At 41.8% G+C, this 22,284-nt stretch overlaps 1 protein-coding gene and 1 non-coding gene across 2 annotated transcripts; one reads left to right on the forward strand and one right to left on the reverse strand.

The window, feature by feature from the left end:
* Nucleotides 1-2,020: 2,020 nt before the first annotated feature.
* TRIM69 (tripartite motif containing 69) lies at nucleotides 2,021-22,073 on the forward strand. The gene is made up of 7 exons (XM_049781700.1): nucleotides 2,021-2,026; nucleotides 8,162-8,635; nucleotides 11,361-11,456; nucleotides 17,518-17,751; nucleotides 19,073-19,095; nucleotides 19,178-19,302; nucleotides 21,532-22,073. Exons 1-7 carry the CDS (start codon nucleotides 2,021-2,023, stop codon nucleotides 22,071-22,073), a joined length of 1,500 nt encoding a protein of 499 aa, XP_049637657.1.
* On the reverse strand, nucleotides 7,734-7,896 carry LOC126021299 (U1 spliceosomal RNA). Its single transcript, XR_007499860.1, has one exon. It is a non-coding gene; the product is annotated as a U1 spliceosomal RNA (small nuclear RNA).
* Nucleotides 22,074-22,284: the final 211 nt, after the last annotated feature.

The raw sequence follows: 22,284 nt of genomic DNA on the forward strand, positions 1-22,284 counted from the left end.
TGTCTGCTCAGAAATAGCTCCTGGCAGGCACGGGGGACCATATGGGACACCGGGATTCGAACCAACCACCTTTGGTCCTGGATCGGCTGCTTGCAAGGCAAATGCCACTGTGCTATCTCTCCGGGCCCTAAAAATATTTTTTCCTAGGGCCGGGAAGGTGGCACTAGAGGTAAGGTGTCTGCATTGCAAGCGCTAGCGTAGGACGGACCGTGGTTCGATCTCCCGGTGTCCCATATGGGTCCCCCTCAAGCCAGGGGTGATTTCTGAGCGCATAGCCAGGAGTAACCCCTGAGCGTCAAATGGGTGTGGCCCCCCCAAAAAAAATACCTGTAAAAATATTTTTTCCCTCCCTACCCACAGTGAAAGTTAAAAAGTTTTTGATAGTCAAGTTTCATTTGTACAAGGAGGATTTTCAGGTCTTTGTAACTTTCTCAAAATAGAGTTGGGGCTGTTTCAATGGCATGTTGAATTTTGTGAGGTGGAATACCTATTAAAACGAATGTCTCCAATATAAATATGCCTTCTGTACATCTATATTCATTGCAGTGCTTTTCACAATAGCCAAACAACCCAAGTGCCTGACAGCATATGAATGGCTAAAGAAACTGTGGTACATATACACAATGGAATATTATGCAGCTGTCAGGAGAGATGAAGTCATGAAATTTTCCTATATGTGGATGTACATGCAATCTATTATGCTGAGTGAAGTCAGAGGAAGAGAGAGACACACACACATACAAAATAGTTTTACTCATCTATAGGATTTAAGAAAAATAAAAGACATTATTATAATTATACCCAGAGACAATAGAGATGAGAGCTGGAAGGTCAGGCCCACGATATGAAGCTTACCACAAAGAGTGGTGAGTACAGTTAGAAAAATAATTACACTAGGGGCTGGAAGGTGGTGCTAGAGGTAAGGCATCTGCCTTGCAAACACTAGCCTAGGATGGACTGTGGTTCGATCCCCCAGCATCCCATATGGTCCCCCAAGACAGGGGCGATTTCTGAGCGCATAGCCAGGAGTAACCCCTGAGCGTCAAATGGGCATGGGAAAAAAAAAAAGAAAAGAAATAATTACACTAACAACTATCATGACAATGGTAATGACAGAGAGAAGTAGAATGCCTGTCTTGAATATAGGCAGGGGTTTGGGGGAGGAAGGGCATGGGAGCATTGGTGGTGGGAATGTTGTACTGGTGAAGGGGGGTGTTCTATTTTTATGACTGAAACCCAACTATAAACATGTTTGTAATCATGGTGCTTAAATAAAGATATCGTTATATTAAAAAAGTCAGACAAGCTAATTTCTGTTTGAAGAGGTTCAACTGGATTATCAGAGTGAAATGAAAGAAAACTGCAAACTCTTTTCCTTTATAAAATAAAATAAAACAGTAAAAAAAGCTGGCATCTCAACATTGCAATGGGATAATAAATAGGTGAGATTTGTAGGCAAATTATGTATATTTCCTCTAATTCACACCTAGTCTAGAAATGGGCACATATGAACTTTAAGGTAATAATTGCCACTTAAGAAGCCTGAGATATAGTACAGAAGGGAGGACTCTTGCCTGAACCTGACCCAGGTTTGATCCCTGGTATCCCATATGGTTCCCGAGTCTGCCAAGTATCATTCATGACTTCAGAGTCAAGGATAACTGCTGAGTACCATGAATACTGCTGATTGTGGCCCCCAAACAAAACCATAAGGAATGCCACCTCCAATCTATATAAGTTGTCTTCCTTTCCCCCACTAACACCCCAAAAAGGATGAGCAAGAAGGCCACACCAAACCAGGTTCTCTTTCTCTTCAGCTAACGATCAAAGCAACTGACAAACTGTCACGGAATCATCCAGATTTCACTCTGACCTTGCCCCTTCTCATTCTGTAATGCTCAGAGTCCATTATCAGAAAATGAACAGACTCCAGGCTCCTGGCCGAGTGCAGCCTTCCAGTTTCTCTTGAGCTCTGGTCCAGAAGTCTGCCTCTGTCCCTTGCTGACTTTAATAGGACTTCATGGAGGTGAGATACACTGTCTAACTGGGTTAGTTTTCTAGACATAGTGTTAAAACTCATCACATCAGGGGATATGAATTTTAAAACATGAAATAAATTTGGGCCATATTTAGCTTGTAGGTGCAATTCTCTTTGCAGAATTGCAGATCACTGAAAATATTGGAAATGATATGTTTGTAGGAAAGTGATGAAATATATCACAAACTTCTGAGAAAAATTAAAATGAATACTAGCAAAATTTTACTGTTCAATGACCATAAATATTTATTTTTGATGTGAAATTTTATTAAGCCTATCTTGGTTTGTTCATTATATTGTCATATTTTATAGTTAAGTTAAACATTGCAGTCATAGGGGCATCCAGCAGTGCTCAGGGCTTAGTACTCTTGGCTCTGCTCTCAAGGATCATTGCTGGTGGGCTTGGGAGACCAAATGCAAGAGTGCTTGGCCCTCTGTACTACTGTTCTGGCTTCAAATTAAAAATCTTAAACTTGGGGCTGGAGAGATAGCATGGAGGTAAGGCGTTTGCCTTTCATGCAAGAGGTCATCGGTTCGAATCCCAGCGTCCCATATGGTCCCCCGTGCCTGCCAGGAGCAATTTCTGAGCATGGAGCCAGGAATAACCCCTGAGCACTGCCGGGTGTGACCCAAAAACCACAAAAAAAAAAAAAAAAATCTTAAACTTGAGTTTCTCAGAACTAGAGATATAGTACAGTAGTAGTAAGGTGCTTACCTTGTACACATATGCAACACAGGAGTGATCGCCCAGCACAGAACCAGGAGTACACTGTTAAGCATGGTGCCTAAACAAAATAAAATAAAACATGTGAGCTGATTTTCTTCAAGATCTTTTTATTTATGTGGTTTTTGGGTCACACCCGGCAGCGCTCAGAGGTTACTCCTGGCTCTACACTCAGAAATCTCTCCTGGCAGGCTTGGGGGAACCATATGGGATCACGGGATTCAAACCACCATCCTTCTGCATGCAAGGCAAATGCCCTACCTCCATGCTATCTCTCCACCCCTTCAAGATGCTTTTAGAACTAAAACAGTGGCAGCTAAAATAAAGGTAGTTGTCTTGTTGTTGATTTTTTTCTTTCTTTCTGGGCCACACCTGGTGACGCTCAGGGGCTACTCCTGGCTAAGCACTCAGAAATCACTCCTTGTGGGCCGGGCGGTGGCACTAAAGGTAAGGTGCCTGCCTTGCCTGCGCTAGCCTTGGACGGACCGCGGTTCGATCCCCCGGTGTCCCATATGGTCCCCCAAGCCAGGAGCAACTTCTGAGCACATAGCCAGGAGTAACCCCTGAGCGTTACCGGGTGTGGCCCAAAAACCAAAAAAAAAAAAAAAAAAAAAAAAAAGAAATCACTCCTTGCTTGGGGGACCGTATGGGACTAGGCAAATGCCCTACTGCTTGTGCCACCGCTCTAGTCCCAAGATAGTTATAGTCTTACAAATTTATTATATTCTCAATTTTTATATGGACAAAGGAAAATATTTAGTCACTATAAGAAAAATGAAAAATCAGGACCAAAGTGATGCTCAGGGATGCACTCAGAGGCTGGTTTTAATCCCTGTTACCATTTGGTCCCCTGTACATTGTGGGAGTGAATTTCCAAGCACAGAGCCAGGAGTAAACCCTGAATACGACAAGGTTTGGCTCAACATCTACTCCCCTCAAAAGAAAATAAAATAGTGAAGTTAATTCAAATTCAATAAGAAAACTTGATATATGTATGCAATATATGAGACCTTTGATTAAAAACTTAAAGCTTGTTAGTGGAGGTTGAGAATATCAATTATTTGTAGACCTCTTGCCTTGAAGTGAGGCCCTGAGTTCAATCTTCAGCACAGGAGGAGTCGGAGGAGGAGGAGGAGGAGTTGGTGGAGGAGTTGGAGGAAGAGGTGGAAGGAGTGGAGGGAGAAGGAAGAAGAGAAGTCAGAGACTGGTCGATTAGGAGGCTGGATGTTTTTCAGTTGTAGAACACTTATCCTGAATGTGTAAGATCTTAGGTTAATCTTCAGTAGGCAGCAAATAAATAAATAAGTAAATAAAACTTGGTGGACAAACATTCTCTTAAATCGCCTTTAATTGGCAATATTTTCCTGCAAGTTTTTATCACTTTGTATGTTTATGGCTACATACTCAGAAATGCCTCCTGAATTCTTCAGAGGATGTGGAGCTGGTTGTCAAATCCAGGAAAAGTATGAGCTCCAGCCTCTGGGGCTCTCTCCCAGGATGCACAAGTTTTATTTTATACAAAAATTACCTAATATAAAAAATTCAGAATAGTTTTATTGTCTGAAAATGCTATTGTTTTGCATATTCCCTGATGGACATACTTTTTCTGGTTGTTCGGTTTTTTGGGCCATACCCAATGGTGCTCAGTGATTACTCCTGGCTCTGTGCTCAGAAATCGCTCCTGGCTCAGGGGACCATATGGGATGTCGGGGATCAAACCTGTATCTGTCCTGGGTCAGCTGCGTGGAAGGCAAATGCCCTATCGCTGGCCCCAGACATACTTTTCTGAGTTTAATCTTCTAATTATATATATATTTGATATATATCTGTTTTATATATATATAAATTATATATATATCTGGCCCCTTCTAATCAGATATTAAGAGGGTGGATATTAGGGTGTGAGAGATTGCTATATATGCATATGGGAACTTAGCTTTATTCTTGACTCTGTATGGTTCCCAAGCACCACTGGATATGGCCAAAAAAGCAGGTGGAGGTCTAGAGAGATAGCATAGAGGTAGGGCATTTGTCTTTTTCATGCAGAAGGACAGTGGTTCGAGTCCTGGCATCCCATATGGTCTCCCCAAGCCTGTCAGGAGCAAGTTCTGAGCGTAGAGCCAGGAGTAACCACTGAGCGCTGCCAGGTGTGACCCAAAAACCGAAACCAAACCAAACCAAACCAAAACAAAACAAAACAAAAATGCAGGTGGAAAATAGGGATTTTTTTTTCCTCTTCAGTTCCATAGAACTACCACTTAGCCTGGTATAAAAATGTGTTTATTTGGGGCCGGAGAAATAGCATGGAGGTAGGGCGTTTGCCTTGCATGCAGAAGGACGGTGGTTTGAATCCTAGAATCCCATATGGTCCCTAGAGCCTGCCAGGAGTGATTTCTGAGCGTAGAGCCAGGAATAACCCCTGAGCGCTGCTGGGTGTGACCCAAAAACCAAAAAAAAAAAAAAAAAAAAAAGTGTTTATTCATTTGTCTTTAGATTTCATCTGGCAGGCCTCAGGGGCTATTTCTGCTTGGTTGCTTTGGGAACTAAGTGGTGCCAGGGATCAAATCTGAACTACTGCATACAAGCATGCCTTCAGTCTGTTGATCATTTCTCCAATCCTCAAGATGATTTTTTTTTCTTTTTTTGTTTCTGAGCCACACCCAGTGGCTCTCAGGGGTTACTCCTGATTCTTTGCTCTGAAATCACTCCTTGCAGGGGCAGGAGTGATAGCACAGCAGTATGGTGTTTGCCTTGCATGCGGCTGACCTGAGACAGACCTGGTTTCGATCCCTGGTATCCCATATGGTCCTCCAAGCCTGCCCAGAGCGATTTCTGAGCACAGAGCCAAAAGTAACCCTTGAGCACTGCAGGGTGTGGCCCAAAAACAAACAAAACCCTTTAAATCAGAGATTATTAATGAAATAATAGAGTTTAAATTAAGAGTAGGTGGGAGAGCTCAGGTTCTATTCCTGGGTTTATACTTATAAGTCACCTGTAGCAGTGCTCAGGATTATATGTGGTGCTGGAGATTGAACCAGGAATGGCTGCAACTAAGTAAACCAAGCTCCTTTCCACCTGTACTCTCTGACCCTCTATGCTCTAGTCATCTCTTGAGCTGTTTTTTTTTATTTTGTTTTTAGGTCAAACCTGGCAATGCTCAGGGATTAATGCTGGCTCTGCATTTAGGGATTATTCCAGGATGTTCTAAAGGGACCATATGGGGTACCAAGCCCAGTTAGTTGTGTGTAAGGTAAATACCCTATCAGCTATACTATTGCTTCAGTCCCCACTCAGGAGTTACTCTTGTCTTTGCGCTCAGAAATTGCTCCTGGCAGGCTCGGGAGGCCAAATGAGATGCCAGGATCTGAACCACCATCTGTCCTGGGTTGGATGCATGCAAGGCAAATGTCTTACTGTTGTGCTATTTCTTTGGCCCCTTTTTATATGTATCTTTTATTTTTTTTTCGGGCCACACCCGGCAGTGCTCAGGGGTTACTCTTGGCTGTCTGCTCAGAAATAGCTCCTGGCAGGCACGGGGGACCATATGGGACACCGTGTTTCGAACCAACCACCTTAGGTCCTGGATCGGCTGCTTGCAAGGCAAACGCCGCTGTGCTATTTCTCCGGGCCCTATACTTCTAAATTTTGAGTGTTTAATGATACTATCTTTTGTTTGTTTGGGGGGCCATACCTCATGTTGCTTAAGAGCTATTCCAGTGAGGAGTGACCCCTAAGATTGTTTAAGGACCCAAATGTGAAGCCTGAGATTTGAACTAGGGTCAGAGGAATTCAAGACAAATGTTTTAACCCCCTCATATATTTCCAGCCCCAAATAATGCTATTTTTATTTTTTAATATTAAAAATATTTTGACTCAGCAATTCTGCAATATATGATACATGTTCTAGCTAAATTCACTACAGAGGTTTTATAATGGCAAAGATTACTTTCTAAATGCTCACAAAAATAGAGACTAGCTTAATAAATTATAATTCAACAAATATTCTAAAACCAAAGACAAAATAAATAATGGATCCAATGTCTATAGTAATCAGGCAAATGCAGATTAAAGGCACAGCTTAATACTACTGTATATTCGGGCCCGGAGAGATAGCACAGTGGCGTTTGCCTTGCAAGCAGCCAATTCAGGACCTAAGGTGGTTGGTTTGAATTCTGGCGTCCCATATGGTCCCCCATGCCTGCCAGGAGCTATTTCTGAGCAGATAGCCAGGAGTAACCCCTGAGCACCACCAGGTGTGGCCCAAAACCAAAAACAAACAAACAAAAAAAACCCCAAATAAAATACTACTGTATATTCACTAGAACTCAGAGATAACTATGACCAGAAACATAGTGTAATGAACTAGATCACTTTCTTTTCATGCAATAAAACATGATATAAAAGCCCACATTCAATCCCTAACACTTTTTAGGTTCTTGAACACAACCAGAATGATGACTGAACACAGGAGTTCACCTAAACGATGCAAGATTTAGCCTCAAAACAAACCAAAGATAATAACTAATAGAATATGGGGCCGGAGTGATAGCACAGCTGTAGGGCGTTTGCCTTGCATGCTGCTGACCCTGGACCAACTCAGGTTCCATCTCCAGCTCATATAGTACCCCAAGGCTGCCAGGATCGATTTCTGAGTGTAAAGCCAGGAGTAACCCCTGAGTGCTATTGGGTGTGGCCCCAAAATGAAAAACAACAACAACAAAGTTAGTAGAATGTAAGTTTCAAAGGAAAACTTCCAACTGATTCAGGAAGAAAGTGAATGGATGGAAGGGTATATAATGAACACATTTCTTTCTTTGGGTACACACTTTCTTTCACTTTAAAGCTTAAACAATTTTGGAAATAGAAGCTATAATATTAGAAAACAATGAATTTAAGGGATCATTTTCAAAAGAAACATTGTAGTGTTTTATTCTGGATTTAAGTTCAGAGTAAAATTCTCAGTTTCTTTAGGAATGGTGCACACTATTCTGGACTTTTTTTTTTTTAATTATGCAATCGAGTTTCCCACATTTGGGGAAATTGCAGGGGTCAGCACATCTGGAGTGCAATGGATAAGCCTTGCCCTGGGGAAACCACCTTCATGATCATGGTATCTCCCCTGCCAAGTAAGTATTATTCTGTTTTATTTATTTATTTATTTTTGGCCACACCCGGCGGTGCTCAGGGGTTACTCCTGGCTGTCTGCTCAGAAATAGCTCCTGGCAGGCACGGGGGACCATATGGCACACCGGGATTCGAACCAACCACCTTTGGTCCTGGATCGGCTGCTTGCAAGGTAAATGCCGCTGTGCTATCTCTCCAGGCCTGTAAGTATTATTCTGGACTTCTGAAATGGGCGGTGTGAAAGAGAAAGCCATTTCAGTTTTTCTTTTCCAAAGATACCTACCAGCTCCACCTCTGAGAAGAATCTGGAAGATTCAACTGAATTGCATGATTCTGACCAGAAACCCTCTAAAGTGCATATACAAGACTTTACTACAGATCTACACTGTTCACTATGTAATGGTTGGTTCCATGAACCACTGATGCTACGTTGTGGTCACAACTTCTGCCAGGCCTGTATCCAAAATTTCTGGAAGCAGAAAACAAGGGAAACATGCTGCCCTGAGTGTAACATGCTATGTTCATATAACAACTGCACATTCAACCTTGTACTAGAGAAGCTGGTAGAGAAGATGAAGAAGCTATCTTTACTCAAGAGCCATCCACAATGCCCAGAACATGGAGAGAGCCTGAAACTGTTCAGTAAACCAGATGGGAAACTGATTTGCTTTCAATGCAAAGATGTTCGGCTGTCTGTGGGGCAGTCTAAAGATTTCCTGCAGCTCTCTGATGCTGTCCAATACTTCACGGTAGGTGAGCTCTCAGTCATAAGCAATTCCTTGGCAAAGCTGAAGCAAAACTTTTATAAGGTTTATTCTCTAGTCCAATCCCACACCTTTAATGCAGATGATAATTAGCGAATTCAATGTGCTCAGAATTGTCCATATGGGGAAGGGGCAGTCAAGAGGTTATTTACCTAAATATTTAATCAAAAATTTACCTATCTCTTCCAAAACAGAACTTTATCAGACACTGTAGTATATAACTATATTAGATGGATTAAAAGTCTTAAATTTTACTCAAATTTAAAATGAATAAAATAGAAGCTACCATATTTTCTGGCATACAAGGCGACTGGGCATATAAGATGACCCCCCCCCTACTTTTCCTGTTAAAATATAGGGTTTGAGCTAAATTCACCGTATAAGACTACCTCTCATTTAACGCACAGCAAATGGAAATTAAAAAATGTAAGAGAAAAAGAGTAGCATCCTCAAGGGTTAACAGTATATGTTTAATAATGCTAGACTTTGGAATGCCACAATCATTTTACATTTGTCATTTGTAGTCAGTGACTATGATTTTCTTTCTTTTTTTTTTGTTTTTGTTTTTGTTTTTGGGCCACACCCTGTGATGCTCAGGGGTTACTCCTGGCAATGAGCTCAGAAGTTGCTCCTGGCTTGGGGGACCACATGGGACACCGGGGGATCGAACCGCGGTCCGTCCTAGGCTAGCATTGGCAAGGCAGACACCATAACTCTAGCGCCACCGTGCCGGCCCCTGACTGTGATTTTTTTAATTGTGATCTACATTGAGAGCAGCGAGGGTCTCCTCCAAGAGCAGCTGGCTGGGGAGTAGTGATTAATATGACAGCTAGAGGGAGGCAGAGCGCCTCCTCTGTGTCCCATAAAAGCTGAACAGAGGACTGAGCAATGGAAAGCTGCATACAGCGATGACACCCGGCGGCTGGATGGGATGCAGTACTCAGTAACTCAGCTCATCTGTGTGCCCTGAAAGGTGAATCAGGACCAGCAGAGGACTGAGTGATGACACCTGGCAGCTGTATGGGATGCAGTGGTAAAAGGGGGAGGATCACTTGTCCCTGAAGCTGGAGTAAGTTTCAGCATGCCATATACTGGCATGTAAGATGACCCCCGACTTTTACGAAGTTTTTCATGGTTTAAAAAGTCATCTTGTGGGGCCCGGAGAGATAGCACAGCGGCGTTTGCCTTGCAAGTAGCCGATCCAGGATCAAAGGTGGTTGGTTCAATCCCGGTGTCCCATATGATTCCCCGTGCTTGCCAGGAGCTATTTCTGAGCAGACAGCCAGGGGTAACCCCTGAGCACCGCCGGGTGTGGCCCAAAAAAAAAAAAAAAAGTCATCTTGTGGGCCCGGAGAGATAGCACAGTGGCGTTTGCCTTGCAAGCAGCCGATCCAGGACCTAAGGTGGTTGGTTCGAATCCCGGTGTCCCATATGGTCCCCCGTGTCTGCCAGGAGCTATTTCTGAGCAGACAACCAGGAGTAACCCCTGAGCACCGCTGGGTGTGGCCCCCCCCAAAAAAAGTCATCTTGTATGCCGGAAAATATGGTATATAAGATGAAAAATTATTAAAAACTAAATTGGTCATATGTTGTTGATATTTTAGAGAAGTTTTGAGATCAATAGTCAGGTGTAGCTAAACACACAGAGCCTAACAGAGCAAATAACTTGTTTTTCTCACCTAAACAAACCAAACAACTTGTTTTTCTCTTAAACAGAGCACTAATCCTGTTTTCCTCCTAACCTGATTGGCTGAGACACATTATAACTATCCCTTCTCTACCAAATAAATATCCTTCCCCAACAAAAAAAAAGAGTTGTTGGAGATATTCCCCCAGAAGTGACTCGTGAATGGTTTTTGAATCTGTAAGCTCTCTACTTGCCTGGGATCCGACTTCACCAGCCTCATTTATAGTCAGTTGGAATATATGGTGAAAGAAAGCTTAAATCAAAAAGTATCTGAGGGGCTGAGTGGTGGTGCAGCAGTAGGGCATTTGCCTTGCACGCAGCTGATCTAGAACGGGCTGTGGTTCAATCCCCCAGTGTCCCATATGGTCCCCCAAGCCAGGAATGATTTCTGAGTGCATAGCCAGGAGTAATCTCTGAGTGCCAACAGGTGTGGCCCCCAAACAAAAGCAAAACAAAACAAAACAAAACAAAACAGTTATCTAAATTTAGATAAGCAGAAGAAAACAAATATTCCAATTGAGAACAATGCTAAGTGAAAGTAAAGACCACACAATATGACTAGAATAGAAAGATCATAAAATTCTATTATCTGGGGCTGGAGCAGTGGTGCAAGTGCTAAGGCTTCTCTGTCTGGCCTGTGCTAGCCTAGGATGGACTGTAGTTCGATCCCTGGCATCCCATAAGGTCCCCAAGTCAGGAGCGATTTCTGAGTGCATGGCCATAAGTAACCCCTGCATGTCACTGGGTGTTGCCCAAAAACCAAACCCCCTCAAAAAATTCTATTACCTTTTTTAAAACCTTGCTATTCACTAATATGGTGGTAAAAATTTCACTTTTGGGTAGTTTATCATTTTCTTCAAAATTCCTGAAAGATATATAAAGAAATCTATACTAAGAAAAGATAATACCTTTTGTAGGAAAAGCTCACTCCACCATCCCTCACTCCTCCATATACTGGGAGAGAGGTTGCTTTTGTCCCTTACCTCCCAAATCAGCATCAGTTAATTGTATATGGTTTTGCAGGAGAAGCTTACCATTATTCAAAGCCAACTGAAGGCACACCTGGAAGAGCTTCAGTCCCTGAGAGACATGCAAAGTGATGCTATTGAAGCTTACAAGGTGAGAAGCAGGGGAGAAGGGTTATGAGTTCAGACTAAAATACTCTGTCTTTGTAACTTCAGCTATGTGGAGAGGTATATGTAATATAGGTTATATATCATTAAAATAAATACACAAAGTGGCAACTGACCTATGCCTTTAAAAATAAACACTGTAGGTAGCAGAATGATAGCATAGCGGTAGTGTTTGCCTTGCACGCTGCTGACCTGATACAGACCCTGTATTCCATCCTCAGCATCCCATATGGTCCCCGAGTTGACAGGAGTGATTTCTGAGCTCAGAGCTAGGAGTAACCCCTGAGCACTGCAGAGTGTGAACCAAAAAAAAAAAAAAATTAATATTGTAGTGGCCATAGCCATAGCACAGCAGGTAGGGTGTTTCCCTTGCACACAGCTGACCTGGGCTCAATCCCCAGCATCCCCTATGGTACCCTGAGGCCACCAGGAATGATCTCTGAGTGCAGAGCCAGAAGTGACCACTGAGTGCTGCCAGATGTGGCAAAAAAAAAAAAAAAAAAGGAAAAAAGAAAAAGAAAAAAGAAAAGAAAAAAGGAAAGAAAGAAGAAAGGAAGGAAGAAAGAAAAAGAAAGAAAGAAAGAAAGAGAAAGAAAGAAAGAAGGAAGGAAGGAAGGAAGGAAGGAAGGAAGGAAGAAAGAAAGCAAGAAAGAAAGAAAGCAAGAAAGAAAGAAAGAAAGAAGAAAGAAAGAGAGAGAAAGAAAGAAAGAAAAGAAAGAAAGAAAGAGAGAGAGAAAGAAAGAAAGAAAAAAGAAGAAAGAAAAGAAAGAAAGAAAAAGAAAGAAAGAAAGAAGAAAAGAAAGAAAAAAAAGAAAGAAAGAAAGAAAGAAAAAGAAAGAAGAAAGAAAGAAAGAAAGAAAGAAAGAAAAAGAAAGAAAGAAAGAAAGAAAGAAAGAAAGAAAGAAGAAAGAAAGAAAGAAAGAAAGAAAGAAAGAAAGAAAGAAAGAAAGAAAGAAAGAAAGAAAGAAAGAAAGAAAGAAAGAAAGAAAGAAAGAGGGCCCGGAGAGATAGCATGGAGGTAAAGCGTTTGCCTTTCATGCAGGAGGTCATCGGTTCGAATCCCGGCGTCCCATATGGTCCCCCGTGCCTGCCAGGAGCAATTTCTGAGCCTGGAGCCAGGAATAACCCCTGAGCACTGCCTGGTGTGACCCAAAAACCAAAAAAAAAAAAAAAAAAAAAAAAAAGAAAGAAAGAAAGAGGGCCCGGAGAGATAGCACAGCGGCGTTTGCCTTGCAAGCAGCTGATCCAGGACCAAAGGTGGTTAGTTCGAATCCCGGTGTCCCATATGGTCCCCCGTGCCTGCCAGGAGCTATTTCTGAGCAGACAGCCAGGAGTAACCCCTGAGCACGCCGGATGTGGCCCAAAAACCAAAAGAAAAAAAAAAAAGAGGAAGGAAGGAAGGAAGGAAGGAAGGAAGGAAGGAAGGAAGGAAGGAAGGAAGGAAGGAAGGAAGGAAGGAAGGAAGGAAGGAAGGAAGAAGGAAGGAAGGAAGGAAGGAAGGGAAAGAAAGAAAGAAAGAAAGATAAAGAAAGAAAGAAAGAAAAGAAAGAAAGAAAGAAGAAGAAAGTAAGGAAAGAAAGAAAGAAAGAGAAAGAAAGAAAGAAAGAAAGAAAGAAGAAAGAAAGAAAGGAAAGAAAGAAAGAAAGAAAGAAAGAAAGAAAGAAAGAAAGAAAGAGGGCCCGGAGAGATAGCACAGCGGCGTTTGCCTTGCAAGCAGCTGATCCAGGACCAAAGGTGGTTAGTTCGAATCCCGGTGTCCCATATGGTCCCCCGTGCCTGCCAGGAGCTATTTCTGAGCAGACAGCCAGGAGTAACCCCTGAGCACGCCGGATGTGGCCCAAAAACCAAAAGAAAAAAAAAAAGAGAAAGAAAGGAAGGAAGGAAGGAAGGAAGGAAGGAAGGAAGGAAGGAAGGAAGGAAGGAAGGAAGGAAGGAAGGAAGGACGGAAGCAAGGAAGGAAGAAAGAAGGACGAAGGAAGGAAGGAAGGAAGGAAGAAAAAGAAAGAAAGAAAGAAAAAGAAAGAAAGAAAAAGAAAGAAAGAAAGAAAGAAAGAAAGAAAGAAAGAAAGAAAGAAAGAAAGAAAGAAAGAAAGAAAGAAAAGAGAAAAAAGAATAACCCCTGTAGAATGAAAAGGCAATGAAGTAGGTTCCCAATAGCTGTTATCAGAGAGAGCAGATTCACCTTTCTCCCAATATGATGGCCTTTTTTTTTTTTTTTTTTTGGGTCACACCCAGCTGTGCTCAAGGGTTACTCCTGGTTCTGTGCTCAGAAATCACTCCTGGCAGGCTTTGGGGACCATATGAGATGCCAGGACTGCTTGCAAGGCAAATGCTCTACCACTATGTTATCTATCTGGCCCCTATAATGGCCTTTTTGATGGTTCATTCACTGGTGATTGTTGAGAAGCTGTGATCTGTCTGATTTTTTTTTTATTTGTATTTGGGCCTCACCTGGCAGTTGGTCAGGTGTTACTTCTGTTTCTACACTTTGGAATTACTCCTGGTGGTGCACAGGAAACTATATAAGATGCTGGGGATCAAACTCGATTCTGTCACATACAAGGCAAGCACCCTACCCATTATACTATTTCTCCAGCCCCGGGTATATTTAATCTTTTTAAAAAACAGGAAAAATTTCAGAAAAACTTAGAGTACTTTGAATAGACAAATAGATCACTTCTGAACTAAATTCCTTTAAATTGCTGATTTGTCTCATCTGGTTCTATCTAGCTTCTCTCAAATTAAGTACAACAATTGTGTATATTTCAACTTGAGAAGATCTCTAGGAAAATATTAATGATTAGTGACTTGGAAAATAAGTTCCTAGGATAGAAAGTTAACTTGTATATCCTATTTTATCATAACTATTCTATGAAGAAGAGTCTTCTTTAGGATTTGGCATCTATCTGAACAAAACAAAACAAAACATGTACACTGAGGGAAAGGGTAGATGAAAATAATGATTTTTTTCAAAGATTCTTGTTCATTTTGCAAGAGTTCTTAGTTCAGCTATTCCAACCAACTTTCTTTTTTTTTTTTTTTTGGTTTTTGGGCCACACCCAAACCTTTGGTCCTGGATCGGCTGCTTGCAAGGCAAATGCCGCTGTGCTATCTCTCTGGGCCCCCAACCAACTTTCACTCAACAAATATGAAATAGATTAGGCATACCAGACACTATATTAAATTAGGATAGGGGAAAGATGTGAATGAAATAATTGTACCAATAATAGTAAACTATTAACTAATAATTACTATAAATAAATATGTAGGATACTATAGGAACATGTAAATGAAGAATATAATCTAGAGAATTGAAGGGGTACTGTCGAAAAAAGTCACTATTAAAAATTGAGTTATATAACTTAGCAAATGAATTGCATGAGAATATTAAGAAAATTGCCTAAAGAAGAATATGCTATGAAAAGGAAAGAATCATATGGAAAAATTTCAAGACAGGAAGTTAGCTGCTATATTAAACAAAGAGCTAGATTATGTAGGCAAGATGAGACTAAAGAAATAGATATGGGCCTGATCATGAAAGTCCCTTGTAGATAATGTTAGTAATGCTAAACTTCATTGAATAATGATAAAATTTATAGGATTTAAACAGGACATGGTTTTATCTATTTACAAATATATGTCACAGGGAGAGCAATAGTACAACAGGTAGAGTGATTGCATTGCACATGGCCAACTAGGGTTTTATTCCTGACATCTCATATGGTCCACCAAGCCCTGCAGAAGTGATTCCTGAGCACAGAGCCAGGATTAAGTCCTGAGACCACTATATGTGTCCCTAACCACTTGCAAAAATTTTTTATCTGTATAATATAACATTACACGAAAGGGATGGAGAGATGTCAGATAGACAATTGAATATAGAAATGTGGTACACAGGGTTCAGAGAGATAGCACAGCAGTGAAGGCATTTGCCTTGCATGTGGCTGTCCTGACTTTGATCCCCAAGTATCATCAGGAATGATTCCTGAGCTCAGAGCCAGGAGTAACCCCTGAGCACCACCAGGTATGGCCCCCAAAACAAAACAAGACAAAACAAACAAAATAAATGTGGAACCCAAAAATTAGTCTAGACTGGAAATTAGATGTTATCATATAGACAAGAGTTAAAGCTATAGGATGTTTCCTCAAAAGTAAGTGTGGAATGAGAAGGAAGAAAACTCAGGGCGTAAAATCGTTGTTTTCTTCTTCTTCTTCTTCTTCTTCTTCTTCTTCTTCTTCTTCTTCTTCTTCTTCTTCTTCTTCTTCTTCTTCTTCTTCTTCTTCTTCTTCTTCTTCCTTCTTTCGTCCTCTTCTTCTTCCTCTTCTCCTTCTTCTCCTTCTTCTCCTTCTTCTTCTTCTTCTTCTTCTTCTTCTTCTTCTTCTTCTTCTTCTTCTTCTTGTTCTTCTTCTTCTTCTTCTTCTTCTGGTGGTGGTGATGATGGTGGTGGATAAAATCAGTTTTGGAGTGCAAATAGATGAAACTAATAAAATTGAGAAATAGTGACAAGAATAGTAAAAGGAAAAATAGAAAAGTATGAGGATAGAATTAAAACAATGTTTGTTTTGTTTTTGGGTCAAACCCAGTGGCTCAGAGATGAGCCAGCTGATACTACTAGTTTCTCAGTTACTCAACATCCTAAATTTTTTGTTTGTTTGTTTTTGGGTCATACCTGGCGGTGTTCAGGGCTTACTCCTGGCTCTGCTCTCGGGAAACATTTATGGCAGTTTTCGGGGGACCATACGGGATGCCACAAATGGAACCTGAATTGGCTGCATGCAAGGCAAGAGCCTTCTTACTCGCTACACTATTTCTCTGACTCCTTAAAGCAATTTTAAGAATGCAATCCGAATGATGGATAATAGAAAAGGAGCTAGTAAGAGTGAACATGTAGTTGATGGAGAAAAATGGAGTCAATAAATAGGTTTCAATGAATTCAAGTAACTGCTGCAAGAAGGGCCTCTGAGTAAATGAACATAAACTGACTTTTGAGATGGTGCAATGATTGAGTATGATAAAATCTTCAGTCTTTTGGGGCTGAAGCGATAGCACAGCAGGGAGGGCCCTTGCCTTGCATGCACCTGACCTGGGTTGGATTGCTGGTAATTCCATATGGTTCCCTGAGCCTACCAGGAGTGATTCTTGAGTGTAGAGCCAGGAGTAACCCCTGAGCACTGCCAGGTGTGGCCCAAAATCCAAATAAATAAATAAATAAAATAAACCCACAAAACTTCAGTGTGACTTAGAGAACAAGTAGATAAAAATCACTAGAAATGATGATGTTGGGGGCCGGAGCGATGGTGCAGCGGTAGGGTGTTTGCCTAGCATGCGACTGACCCAGGACAGACTGCAGTTCAATCCCCCGGCATCCCATATGGTCCCCCAAACCAGGAGCGATTTCTGGGCGCATAGTCAGGAGTGACCCCTGAGCATCACCAGGTGTGGCCCAAAAATTAAAAAAAAAATGAGGATGTTGAGGAACTGAGAAACTAGTAATATCAACCTGCTCAGCTGGCTCATCCCTGAGGATGTTGTAGTCACCTGAGAAATGAGCTGCAAATGTAGCAGTCATGAACATCAGCCTTTCACACATCGTCCATCTTCTGCTTCTTCTAGATTGTCTTGGCAGCAGGAATGGCATAGCATAGCTCCTGTTTTAATTTAGAATAAAGACCATCTGTCTAGCTTCTTTATATTCCCCATCTAATAATATAAGATGTCCTTTCAGGTGGGGTTGTATTATCATTCATTCTACAATGTTAGAGTAACCCCACAGATATATTCACTGAGGCTTCAATACTTCAGTATTGCTATAGGCACCTAGAGACCACATTTGAATATTTCATCCTGCACTAATAACTAGCTGGGAAAGACAGAATAACTGTTCCCAAAAGGCTCCTTTAGTAAGTTTGAATGTTGATACTTGGCAGCCATGTGCATGGATTTCCCATTAAGGTATGTCTCTCAGGATGTGGGATGGCTAATCCTGTAGACTCCAAGTGCTAGTCTTCTTAGTAATTACCATCATAATGAACATGGAGGTTTCTAGGAAAACAAGATGGAGCTGCAGAAGCACATCACCTTGGAGTTTCTAAAGCTGCATCAGTTCCTGCACAGCAGAGAAAAGGTCCTTTTAAGTAAACTCCAAGAAGAGGGGAAAGCCTTGAATGAGGAGATGGAGTTGAATTTGAACCAGCTTCAGGAACAGTGTGTACTAGCCACGGAGATGTTGGCGAGCATCCAAACACGGATCGAACAGCAGAACTCCTTTGACTTTCTCAAAGTAAGTCTCTGTACCAGAGGAATTTATGGCTATGCTAGAGGTGGGGAAAAGGGTTGGAAAAGATGTAGATGACTTTCCCTAAGTGGGAGAGAATATACTATTGTGTTTTTAAATCAGGAGAAAATCAGGAGACTACTTTTGTCCCAGGTTTTGCAGAAATTTTTACTCTCAGTCTCCTAGAAAGTAAAATCCCCTTAATCATATTAAACATAGTATTTCTCCATAAGAAATCTGAAGTTTCTCAGAATGAAAATATTCCAACCTTGCAAGCAGCCGATCCAGGACCAAACGTGGTTGGTTCGAATCCCGGTGTCCCATATGGTCCCCCGTGCCTGCCAGGAGCTATTTCTGAGCAGCCAGCCAGGAGTAACCCCTGAGCACCACCGGGTATGGCCCAAAAACAAAAACAAAAACAAAACAAAACAAAATATTCTAACCTAAATTAAAAAAAATGGGGGGAGCATACCCAGTGATGCTCAGGGGTTACTCCTAACTATGAGCTCAGAAATTGCTCCTGGCTTGGGGACCATATGAGGTGCTGGGGGATCGAACCACAGTTCATCTTAGGCTAGCAACAGCAAGGCAGATGTCTTACTGCTCTGCGCCACTACTCTGGTCCCCTAAGTTAAAATTTTGACTGATCTCAGTACTTACAAACTGACGTGTTTGTAAATATTTGTTATGAGGCTGAAGAAATAGCATGGAGGTAGGGTGTTTGCCTTGCATGCAGAAGGATAGTGGTTCGAATCCCGGCATCCCATCTGGTTCCCGAGACTGCCAGGAGTGATTTCTGAGTGTAGAGCCAGGAGTAACTCCTGGGCACTGTCGGGTGTGACCCAAAAACAAACAAAATATTTGTTATGAAACTTAATTTATTTAGAGGTCTTAGCTACTATATCAGTCTTTGGAAGCTTAAAAAGCCAGAACTAGGGTCGGAGAGATAGCATGGAGGTAAGGCATTTGCCTTGCATGCAGAAGGATGGTGGTTCGAATTCTGGCATCCCATATGGTCCCCCGAGCCTGCCAGGAGAGATTTCTGAATGTAGAGCCAGGAGTAACCCCTGAGTGCTTCCAGGTGTGATGCCAAAACCAAAAACCAACAATAAATACTAGAGCAATGTAAGATCTTGGTTTGATGAAGGATGCCAATCAGAAAAGACATGTGCAAGATGAGAGGAGAGAGAGGAGAGATTATGGTAATGGGTGAACCATCTGCAGAGGATCCAGTATTGATGATCCGGTAGTGGGCAGTATTACAAAGAAATTCCTAAAGTTGAAGAATTGATATCTAGCAATGTTTCTTTTCCCTTTTCTCATTTAGGACATTACATCTCTTCTGGATAGGTAAGTGTTTCCCTATAATATTAATATCCTTCTGTCGGCCTGTGGAGGAAATCTAAGAATACATAATTTATGTTCTTTGCAGCTTGGAGCAAGGAATGAAAGTGCTGACATTCAGAGAGCTTATCTCCAAAAAGCTGAACCCAGGGCAGTACAAGGGTCCTATCCAGTATATGATATGGAGGGAAATGCAATCTACTCTTTCTCCAGGTATCATTGGGGAGTGATATATGATATAGTCCCCCGAGCCTTCCAGGAATGATTTCTGAGTGCAGAGCCAGGAGTAACCTGAGCACTGCCAGGTGTGACCCAAAAAACAAAAACCAAACCAAACCAAACCAAACAAAAAACCCAAACCCCAAAAAATCCAAAACACAAAGTTCTGCTGGAAGGGATTTCTGAGCACAGAGCTAGGAGTAATCCCTGAATGATGTTGGGTGTGGCCAAAAACAAACAAAAAAAATCATGCTTCTAGGGCCAGATTGATAGGCCTTGCATGTGGCCAACTCTGGACGAAGTTGGGTTTGATCCTGGTATTTCATATGAGCCTGCCATGAGCGATTTCTGAGCGCAGAGTCGGCCACCTGGATCCATTCCAGGTAGGCCGCTTGCAAGGCAAATGCCTTACCACTGTATTATCTCTCTGGCCCTAGTTAAATGTTCTTTTGTTGGTATTGTTTGTTGAGATTATAAACTCCTGTGAACTTTTTGCATGGTGTATTCCTACTGGGAAGTCAGTAAATTTATGAGGGTATTGCATGGCTGCATAAGTAGCTACGCAGTCCATGACTGGAGATCTGTGTAACTGAGCTGATGATCTCATATGGACAGGAGTGGTTTGTGCCATCAGCTGTATAGTATGTCCATGAGTTTTTTCTGCTAGTTGTGCTTCTCTTTCAAGAGTTAGATGAGTCTGTGGCATAGGCCACTTGTGTAGACATGATGGAAGCCTCTGCATAGTAGGAGTGGCTTCTGGGGCATCTAGAATTACAGAGACATGGGGAGGTTGATGGGAAGGCACCAACCAGGCTCCAAACCAGACCCAGAGATGTCAACCACAAAACCAACATACCTGGAATTTTCTCAAAAATACTACAATCAGGGGTCGGAGAGATAGTATGGAGGTAGGGTGCTTGCCTTGCATGCATAAGAATGGTGGTTTGAATCCCGGCATCCTATATGGTCCCCAGAGCCTGTCAGGAGCGATTTCTTTTTGTTTGTTTGTTTGTTTGTTTGTTTTTTGGGTCACACTCAGCAGCACTCAGGGATTACTCCTAGCTCTATGCTCAGAAATCTCTACTGGCAGGCTTGGGGACCATATGGGATGCCAGGATTCTAATCACCGTCCTTCTGCATGCAAGGCAAATCCCCTACCTCCATGCTTTCTCTCAGACCCCTGGAGTGATTTTTTGAGCAGAGCAAGGAATAACCGCTGAGCACTGCTGGGTGTGACTCAAAAACCAAAAAACAAACAAACAAACTATAATCACTGTGCTCTAAACTTTGTGTCAGTTATTTCAGCCTTCTCTGTCTCTAAATTTATCCATTTTGGTTTTGCTTAGGTTTATTCAAAACATCTTGAATACCACAGATATAGTATCACAATTAAAATATTCTCTTTAGAAAGTTTTCTTAGAACAAATTCACCTTATACTTAGCCTATCAGCATTTATATTTTTCACACTTGTCAGTAAAGGTTGATGGTATTTGCACTGTTTTCTTGATTAGAGCATAGTTTGCTTTTTATTTATTTATTGGTTTTGGGGTCACACTCGGCGATGCTCAGAGGTTACTCTTGGTTTTGTGCTCAGAAATTGGCCCTGGTAGACATGGAGGCCATATGGGATGTTGTGATTCGAACCACCATCCTTCCTGGATCGGCTGCATGCAAGGCAAACACCCTACCACTGTGCTATCTCTCTGGTCCTCATAAATGTCCAAGACTCTTTTTTGTTTGTTTGTTTTGGGCCATACCCTCCTGTCTCGGGGCAACATATGGGATGCTGGAGATCGAACCCAGGTTTGTTCTGGGTATAATTTTTTTTTAATAAAGTCTGTTTTATCACAAATATAAAACTGCCTAAAATACAGACATGTAGATACCAAAACAATAAAGATGAGTATGAGCAATTATTTATTTAATATGTGCATGGGGAGAAATGAAGTATGGGTGTCTACATACATAGTCTTTTTTGTTTGTGTTTTGTTTTTTGAGCCACACCCAACGGTGTTCAGGGGTCACTCCTGGATCTGTGCTCAGAAATTGCCCCTGGCAGGCTCAGGGACCATATGGGATGCTAGGGATTGAATGTAAGCTGGCCACATGCAAGGCAAATACCCTATCTCCTGTACTATCTCTTCAGTCCCTAAACACTGTCTTTACAATAAGAATTTAAATGTACCCACTTTCCCTCCTTTGTCTTCTTATCTTCTTACTAGGTCTATTTCCACTAACTCTCGATCCTAAAACTGCTCACCCAAATCTGGTGATCTCCGAAAACCGAACCAGTGTGTGGCACGATGACTTTAAGCAGGTAATGCCAGATGATCCTGAGAGGTTTGACTCGAGTGTGGCTGTGCTGGGCTCAAAAGGATTCACATCTGGAAAGTGGTATTGGGAAGTAGAAGTAGCAAAGAAAACAAAATGGACAGTCGGAGTTGTCAGAGAATCCATCATTCGGAAGGGCAGCTGTCCCTTGACTCCTGAGCAAGGATTCTGGCTTTTAAGACTAAGAAAGCGAAATGATCTAAAGGCTCTCGATTTGCCTTCTTGCATCCTGCATCTGAGTAACAACCTCGACAAAGTGGGAATATACCTGGATTACGAAGGAGGGCAAGTATCCTTCTACAACGCTAAAACCATGGCCCACATTTACACCTTCAGTAGCATTTTCATGGAGAAACTTTATCCCTATTTTGGCCCTTGCTGTAACGATGATGGAGAGAATAAAGAACCACTGCACCTCTCACATCCACAGTAGTCATACTCTAGTGTATAAACTCACAATTTAATTGTGTAAATTAAAATTACTAAAACAGTTTTCCAGTCTCACTGGTTTGTTTTCCCAAGTTATGAGGAATAATAAAAAATAGATTCATAAACTGAATTCCATGCTCAGTGTTCTAATTTCACTAGAGGCATTCTATACAACAGGGAGGGCACTTGCCTTGCACATGGCAAATCCCCAGCAT

This window comes from Suncus etruscus, chromosome 10 (assembly GCF_024139225.1).
Source record: "Suncus etruscus isolate mSunEtr1 chromosome 10, mSunEtr1.pri.cur, whole genome shotgun sequence".
Taxonomy (NCBI): Eukaryota; Metazoa; Chordata; class Mammalia; order Eulipotyphla; family Soricidae; genus Suncus; species Suncus etruscus.

Excerpts from the sequence above, each read along its gene's own strand:
- TRIM69 (XM_049781700.1), top strand. Across the intron at positions 11,457-17,517 it reads ATGCTATTGAAGCTTACAAG|GAAAACAAGATGGAGCTGCA; the intron begins GTGAGAAGCAGG and ends GGAGGTTTCTAG. Across the intron at positions 19,303-21,531 it reads GCAATCTACTCTTTCTCCAG|GTCTATTTCCACTAACTCTC; the intron begins GTATCATTGGGG and ends TCTTCTTACTAG.